Source organism: Triticum aestivum, chromosome 4B, assembly GCF_018294505.1.
Source record: "Triticum aestivum cultivar Chinese Spring chromosome 4B, IWGSC CS RefSeq v2.1, whole genome shotgun sequence".
Lineage (NCBI taxonomy): Eukaryota > Viridiplantae > Streptophyta > Magnoliopsida > Poales > Poaceae > Triticum > Triticum aestivum.
The window spans coordinates 561,207,987-561,216,561 of NC_057804.1; the positions used below are offsets into that span (position 1 = coordinate 561,207,987).

The 8,575-nt window shown below is 47.7% G+C and overlaps 1 protein-coding gene and 2 non-coding genes across 3 annotated transcripts; all 3 read left to right on the forward strand.

The window, feature by feature from the left end:
• Positions 1–229: 229 nt before the first annotated feature.
• On the forward strand, positions 230–4,708 carry LOC123093245 (probable 3-ketoacyl-CoA synthase 20). Its single transcript, XM_044515151.1, has 2 exons — positions 230–1,291; positions 3,727–4,708. Exons 1-2 carry the CDS (start codon positions 581–583, stop codon positions 4,546–4,548), a joined length of 1,533 nt encoding a protein of 510 aa, XP_044371086.1. The 5' UTR covers positions 230–580; the 3' UTR covers positions 4,549–4,708.
• A 146-nt stretch (positions 4,709–4,854) lies between these two features.
• Positions 4,855–4,941, forward strand: TRNAY-GUA (transfer RNA tyrosine (anticodon GUA)). The gene is given in 2 exon segments: positions 4,855–4,891; positions 4,905–4,941. It is a non-coding gene; the product is annotated as a tRNA-Tyr (tRNA).
• Positions 4,942–6,250: 1,309 nt separating this feature from the next.
• TRNAY-GUA (transfer RNA tyrosine (anticodon GUA)) lies at positions 6,251–6,336 on the forward strand. The gene is given in 2 exon segments: positions 6,251–6,287; positions 6,301–6,336. It is a non-coding gene; the product is annotated as a tRNA-Tyr (tRNA).
• Positions 6,337–8,575: the final 2,239 nt, after the last annotated feature.

Here is an 8,575-nt window from a genome sequence, read left to right on the forward strand (position 1 = left end):
TCGCCCATCAATAGTATGACCCGGCCAACACGGCTAGGTGCACGTACGCATGCACAACACAGATGCACATGCAAGCACCGATCCACAATTATTTGTTTACGTTAATAGAGCTAGCTCTCTGCTCTCCTTTTCTTAATGCGGTCTGATCCATAGATGGCACGGTCGAGGCATCGCATGCGTATGGGTTGGCGCCTCTGCTCGATCGGTTGAGTGTCCTGTGCTGCATGCACTGCACCGGTATCGTGCCCATGCGGGCTGGCCGGCGCGCGCATTAAACCCGCTACCTCCTCAACCAGCCTGCCGCCATTAATCTCCCCCTCCATCCTCTTCCCTGCTCCATTGATCTCCTCGTATAAATCCCCGCGCCCCGCGCCGCGAACTCCCACACACCAGAGCTAGCCAGCACCCACCTCGCAGAGCCGTGGCAGCCTCGGCAAACCCTCTAGCTTCCATAGCTGGCTAGCGAGCTCACACGAATCGGTGGTCTGTCTGGAGAACCGTGGTAGCTCGGGGTTCCATTCACGAGGTACGTGCGAGCCAGCGTCCTTGTGGAGGTAGAGAGACCGGCGGTCCGATCGCCATGGACAGGGATCTGTTCCGGACGGTGAAGCAGGGGACGCGGAACCAGGCCAGGCTCCTGTACCACCGCCTGGTGTGCCGCCTGCCGCACCTCCTCGCCGTCACGCTGCTCCTCGTCGTGGCCCCGCGGCTGGTGTCCACGCTGTCCCTCGCCGCGCTCTGGAGCGAGGCGCGCGCCAACGCGGCCGTGCTGTTGGCCGCGTGCGCGGGCTGCGCCGCCGCGGCGTACGCCTACGCCATGTCGCGGCCGCGGCCCGTGTACCTGGTGGACCTGGCCGGGTACAAGCCCGGGCCGGCGCACGAGGCGACGCGCGCGCAGGCCATCCGCCAGTTCGGGCTGGCCGGCGGGTTCGACGACGAGAGCATGTCGTTCCAGAAGCGGATGATGGAGCGGTCGGGGCTCGGCGAGGCCACGCACTTCCCGGCGTCGCTGATGAGCATCCCCGTGGACATGTGCCTCCAGACGGCGAGGGACGAGTCGGAGGCCGTCGTATTCGGCGTCGTGGACGAGCTGCTGGCCAAGACCGGCGTGCGCGCGGAGGACATCGGCGTCGTCATCGCCAACTCCAGCCTCTACAGCCCCACGCCGTCCTTCGTGTCGCTGATCGTGAACCGGTACCGCCTCCGCCACGACGTCGTCAGCCACAACCTCAGCGGCATGGGCTGCAGCGCCGGCATCATCGCCATCGACCTCGCCAAGCACCTCCTTCAGGTATCCATGCATACATCTACATCACTCTCCCTCCGTTCGTCCACCCGAATTAGTCACCTTGTTAACTTGATGCAAAGCATGCACCACCCTGCCCATGCACGCACGGAAGACATGGGCATCCATCGTGCGACCCATGCATGCACAGCATGGCCTAGTACTCTAGTGTCCATGTGGACGGGCAAGGGAATATCTGCGACATGCACTAATTGGTTAAGCTAGAATTAGACGTCGCATCACGCAGGTCGTTAACATCAACATAGGAGTACTATGACAGGACTAGCATGATAGAGAACAAAACCATGTCAGTCTGATTTTTCAAGTAGGTGTATAGGAATATGAATAAGATGGCAGGTCCAGCTGGTTCTTCCAACATTAAACTATCCTTCATTTCTAGTCAACGTATTTATAAAAGCCTTTTTAACATTATTTTTGCCTTTATATTTATATGATAAATTAATCCGCCCTTATATTTCATCATGTATGCAGTTTTTTTGTTGCTGAGTGTGGGTTTGTTGATTAGCTAATTGCTCATGCCGAACGGTATCATATACGACAGTTCGAGAGAGGCAGGAGAAAAAAGCACATTAACCGTGATTACCTTTAGCATGCATGACTGATTATGAAAATTACAACGAGAGTTAGCATGCATGTAAGTTGCGTGAATCCTTTTTAAAGCGATCTTGGTGTGTGGCAATGGGTATAGCTTATCTTTTGCGCACATATACGTAGTGAAGTTATGAGCCAACACACATGGGGCCATTTTTTAACTTCCGTCCTTTCCAGTGATGTACAAAAATTTCACATCAAATGTTTTTAATGTTCCATTCTCAAGCCTAAACAGATCATGAGTAATCTATTTCTAATATATGGTTCAAGATGACTAAAGATGCATTGCTATGCATACTTTCTCATAATAAACAACGAGGGAATGGTTTATCTTGACAGTGGCAAAGGGGAAATAAGATCATCGACTTTGTTTTTTTCCATTATGTCATGCCGTAGATATATTATAAGAAAACCCCGTCTTATTTTACATCCTCGTTGTAGCGACCACTTGGTAGCGTAGGAAGATTTGTTAGGAAACACGATAATTTTATTCTTCAAGGACCTACCATGATGTCTGGCAATCGACCCCCCTAGCAGTCATAATGGAGGCTACCCATGCTAATCGAACAACCGTGATCAAGTCCTAGATCAGAAAACGGCGCCATAAATCTCATGACTATTCAATTTTGAATAGTTCAGATCGACTGGCGATGGGCCATCCTTACGTAAAGGATGGCCCCGTAAACATAGGATGGTCCCATCAAGCTACAGACACCCCTTGATCCGGGACAACCCCCTTTAGAATGTTACTCTCGAGATCGGCCCATCTCAAGGTGCAATAGCTAACTTATGCTTCATTTCATGTAAAAAAACTTATCTTTCATTTACGATTGTAATACAAGTATATTGTGTTTTAACTTGTTTATTATAGTCTCCTGCCTATAAAATAGGCATGTCATAGCAAAAAAAGAAAGATAAAATTGGCATGAAACTAGAAAAAAACATCTGTTAAGTAAACAATAACAATAAATAAAATAGTCAAAAGCTGGTTCGACATCAGTGCCAAACACAGTCCTTTTTGTGGGGCCAGCTTAAGAGCTCGGCCTAACAAAATTCACCGAAACGAGCAGTGCTACGTTGCGGCCGATGCATGGACGACACCGGCTAATAATCGTTAGATTAAATTCCTCCGTACCTAAGCAACGTCAGATCCCACCATTGTCCAGCTGCCGTGCATAAAAAATGCCTGTGCAAGCTTTGCCTCGCGCACGGCTCTGAGCTAAGTCTGACCGCGTAAATAAACTTGACTAATTATTCCAGCTTTAATTGTCTGCAACGGAGGACGGTCAGCCACCCATACATACATATAGGACCCCCCGTGACCGTTGGGTGTCGATTACTGCCATCATAATGTGTGCACGCCAGTCTCTGCCGGGTGGGTACTGGTGTACTGTTCACTGCCCCCTGCTGGCCATGGTTGGGTCACATCGCATCGTGTTCTCCGTTTCAGAATATTTTTGGACCACGCACTGGCGCAGCATGGCATCTGCGACGACGGAAGCGGTAAAAAAGTCTGGCATCAATTGGTACTAGAATACGGAGAGAACGCAGTAGTACCAGTAGGGGAAGAAGAATCCGCACGTACCAGCAGTAGTAGCTATCGGCATGACTCGGAATCAAGGCCCGCCAAAATGGTCCTCCTCCTCCTCCTCCTTCAGAGCATGCGCGCCAAAATCTGGGAGCATCCTACGCCAGGAAATCGATCTGTGCGCACAGTGGTGCACATGCACCTATGATTTTCTATGTTGCTCCTCTACCATTAGTGGCAATAGCTGTAGTAAATTGGGTTGGTTGGTTAATTCATCGACGTGGCGTGCGTGCTGCTGCAGGTGCACCCGGACACGTACGCGCTGGTGGTGAGCACGGAGAACATCACGCTCAACGCCTACCTCGGCAACAACCGCCCCATGCTGGTCACCAACACGCTCTTCCGGGTGGGCGGCGCGGCGGTGCTGCTCTCCAACCGCCGCCAGGAGCGGGCGCGCGCCAAGTACCAGCTCATCCACACCGTGCGCACGCACCGGGGCGCCAGTGACCGGAGCTACGGCTGCGTGACGCAGGAGGAAGACGACGCCGGCCATGTCGGCGTCTCGCTCTCCAAGGAGCTCATGTCCGTGGCCGGCGAGGCGCTGCGCACCAACATCACCACGCTGGGGCCGCTCGTGCTCCCGCTTTCCGAGCAGCTCCGCTTCCTCGCCACCGTCGTGCTCAAGCGCGTCTTCCGCGCCGACGTCAAGCCGCACATCCCGGACTTCACGCTCGCGCTCGACCACTTCTGCATCCACGCCGGCGGGCGCGGGGTGCTGGACGAGCTGGAGCGCAGCCTCAAGCTCAGCGCCTGGCACATGGAGCCGTCCCGGATGACGCTCTACCGCTTCGGCAACACCTCCAGCAGCTCGCTCTGGTACGAGCTCGCCTACTGCGAGGCCAAGGGTAGGATCAAGAAGGGCGACCGGGTGTGGCAGATCGCCTTCGGCTCCGGCTTCAAGTGCAACAGCGCCGTCTGGAAGGCGCTCAGGGCGGTCGACGCCGTCGCCGTCGGGGACACCGGCAGCCCCTGGGCGCAGGACGTCGACGTGCTGCCGGTGCACGTGCCCAAGGTGGTGCCCATCGACGACGACGAGGCGTCATACAAGACGGCCGCCGCCTAGTTTCTTTCTGATCCTCGAAGAATCGAAGCGTGCGTGCACCTGTGATCGTCTCTAGCTTGTGTCGCTGCTGGCCGGGCCTACTATATACCGAAGGGCAATTCTTCTTATACTACCGTGTAAATCGATATGAACCGATGAATGAACTCGAGAATTAATATTCCTTCACATGCGTCGCTGAATCATACTGTGGTTAGCAGGCATGCATTGTAGTAAAATCAGGACATTCTGCTGTACATGAATTGAAAACGAACAGAAGTAATTATGCAGTTACGATAATTAGCATTGGAAAATAAGTAAATCAACAAGCCGACCTTAGCTCAGTTGGTAGAGCGGAGGACTGTAGTCGTTGCAGATAAATCCTTAGGGTCACTGGTTCGAATCCGGTAGGTCGGATCTTTTTTTTCTTTTCGTCTATATTTTGAAAAACAATTAGCAATTTCTATTTTTTGCTCTTGAGATGAATCAGTGCCAGAAACCCACATTTTATATGAACATTGAGAAAGGAAAGGAGATTTTGCAACCTATATAAGTCAACTGAGGCAACACATTTTTTTTTCCGTCTATATTTTGAAAAACAATAAGCAATTTCTATTTTTTGCTCTTGAGATGAATCAGTGCCAGAAACCCACATTTTATACGAACATTGAGAAAGGAAAGGAGATTTTGCAACCTATATAAGTCAACTGAGGCAACACATTTTTTTTTCTTTTCGTCTATATTGTGAAAAATATAAGCAATTTCTATTTTTTGCTCTTGAGATGAATCAGTGCCAGAAACCCACATTTTATACGAACATTGAGAAAGGAGAGGAGATTTTACAACCTATATAAGTCAACTGAGGCAACACATGCAATCCATTATGGATGAACTGAACCTCCAAACACTGTTTTTCTTTGGAACGTTTGAAGCTCCGTTTCACTATGAATTTTATAGAATAGTTGTTGGCTTAAAATTTTAGCTCCGTTTCAAGTGAAGTCTCTTTCTGTTTCTGTGAAAGAAAGTTTAAGTATGTGATGAGACTTTCACTGTTAAAAGAGAAGTCTCTTTCTGTTTCTGTGATGAGTTGAGCAGTATGTGATGCTCCTGTAGTGGGTAGATGCTGAGTGTGAGAGGGTTTGCATCTTCCCTAGTTAAGGTTCTTTTCATTCTAGCATGGCTGTTTTTGTTTCCTCTTGTAAACATACTCTATTTTGCCTGGAGGCTCCTTTGATCTAAAAAACGTTCATATACCCCATTGCATCAGTTCTTATGCTAAAGGGCAGTTCTTCTTATACTACCGTGTACGTAAATCAATATGAACCAATGAATGAACTGAAGAATTATTATTCCTTGTCACTCGTCGCTGAATCATATGGTTGGTTTGATCCTCTGGCCTGCATTGTGAAAACAGAGGATTGCCATGCGACGCTGAATCAATGATGTGGTTGTCTCGCTTGCTCAGTTGCTCTGGAGGAGGGTCACAGGCTGGTCTGAGGGAGGAGTAGCTTACTAGCGGTGGTGGATGGCACCAGTAGCTGTTGTTTTGGTGCCATGGCGGTGGGTTCTGTAAGGCTCTCGTATACACTTCCTTCTCAATGAAAATGAAGAGCAACCACAACAGAAATTGTTTGCTCTTGAGAAAAACAGAACATACTGACGTACTTGTATTGAAACGAGTTGAGGGATTGCTTGATAAACGTTTTAAAATTATGAAAACAACAAACCGACCTTAGCTCAGTTGGTAGAGCGGAGGACTGTAGTCGTTGCAGATAAATCCTTAGGTCACTGGTTCGAATCCGGTAGGTCGGATATTTCTTTTAAGTTGCTTTTCTTCTAATTTTTTGAAAACAATAAGCAGCTTTTAGTTTTTGCTAAACTTACTCTTTTGAGATGAATCAGTGCCAGAAATCCATATTTCATTCAAACATTGAAAAAGGAAAGGAGGTCATACTAATTTCGCAAACGAACAAAAAGGCACCTCACTAAGTCAAGTAATGACTGAATCTCCAAACGCTGTTTTCTTTGGAAATCTTGTTTCACTATGAATTTTACAGAACAGCTGTTGGCTTAAAATTTCCACCATTGCACTAGAAAGCATGATCATACATCACCAAAAAAAAAGACACTTGCTTAACTGAAAACATAATGAATGACACTTCAGAAAGAGGCACGCATGGTTAAGAATGACACTTTCTTAACTGAAAACGTAATGCAAAAGTGGCAACAATTCACATTTCCATACAGTTTCAGAGTCTGCTGGCTTAAAGATCCTGCAATTCTTCACAACTCTACAATAAAGCGACACAACTTCACAACTCTGGTTTCGTCACAGCAAGAACTTCACCACTTAAATATGCAGTAATCTGGAATTCAAACTGAGTTATTTACTTCACCAATAACATTGAGATGAAAGCTGATGTTCTATTAGATTTACTCTCTCAACATGAATCAGTATCATCCACATTATTATTAGGACATGGGAAAAAGGATGTACGAATCAGATTGGTATCGGCTGACTAAATTAACTTACGCTTCACATATGCAACCCATTCTAGATGAAGTGAAAGTTGAAACTACGTTTTTTCTCCGCAAATGTAGCAACTCTATTTCATTTCAAAGTCAGACAACATTCATTGGCTAAAATCTTCCATTTCTGTATGACTGTATTTGCACCAGAAAGCATGATGATAATACAGCGTAATATCCAACAGTAAAACATGATGATCTGGCTAGCTTCACATTAAGTTAATGAATAATATTTCATCAGCTGTTCACTGAACATCTCAACTGGACACACATGTCCAGGTCACCGGTGCCGCGGTAGTGGTGCCATCAGAACAGTCAGGACCTCTGGAAATTTGGGTACAAACAAGTATTTTGCCAGGAGATCCTGGAACAGTGGCCCGCCCTCAACTGCACGGTGCGAACCGAAACGAGTCTTCACAACAGGATCAATGAAAGCATAACGCTCAAGGCACAGTGAAGGAAGATATGAAACAGTCTGTTAGGCTCAACCGCTCAAGGACAGCACAGTGTGAGATCATGCAATGGGGGTCCTTCGATACATAAACGCAATCCAATTTGAGCGATCGGAGGTTTGCAAAGCCACAGAAATTCAGAGCTGGCCTTAGGCAAATTAAGACAAGTCGGAGGGACAGCAAACATGAACTACTTTGATCACCAAAAAGATGCAGAGCGAAGTTGCAGACATCACCCGGGCATTTCAGTGGAGGGCGTAGATCAAGAACAATATTCTTTGCCTTCGCTAAAATAGCAAACTGGAGCCATCCATCAAGATGATCCGGCAGTGAGCTTCGGTCTGTGATGGAGGGCATGCGTTAGTGTTGCGATGGGCTTCTACGGTGCTCGATCCGGCCGCGGCGAGGTCAACACGGCGCTGTCGGCATGCTTATCTCCTACACCTCCAGCTCCTTCCCAGTATCAAACCATGGTGAGGTCAACACGATGCGTCCCTCTCCCTCTCTCTGCGTGTGGAACCTGTCAGTAGATGTTCGTGGGTAGATGTTCTTGAACCTGTCAGTAGCTAGGAAAAGGCCTTGTGCTTGAAGGGAGTTGTGGAGGTAAATATCTCAATGTCGTGAAAGACGTTTAGTTCAGTTACTGCAATGGTGTATTTCCAATATGATCATCTGCCCCAGCAGTCACTTGCAAGTTCAGTTACTGCAAAGAATATGTTCAATATATAGTAAAACCGACCAAGATAAACTATGTGGGAACATCAGTGAAAGTGTACGATGTCCATATTTATTCTGAAATTCTGCTCAACTCTTTTTGGTGGAACTTCACTGAACTGTAGGCTGTCCATTTTTTTTATTTTGAAATTGAGAGCATAACGCTGTCATTTTTATTCTGTGACTGAATGGTAGCAAGTGACTGACTATTTTTCTTGTATTCCTGTTATTATCAAATGTAGATGGCAGGAAGTGACTGGATATTTCTGTTGTATGCTCAAATGACTGAATATTTCTACTCCATGTGGATTGCTGAAATATTCTAGATGGAGTAACTGGGTATGCTGAGACCTGAT

Excerpts from the sequence above, each read along its gene's own strand:
- LOC123093245 (XM_044515151.1), top strand. The coding sequence starts at position 581 with ATGGACAGGGATCTGTTCCGGACGGTGAAGCAGGGGACGCGGAACCAG. Across the intron at positions 1,292-3,726 it reads TCGCCAAGCACCTCCTTCAG|GTGCACCCGGACACGTACGC; the intron begins GTATCCATGCAT and ends GTGCTGCTGCAG.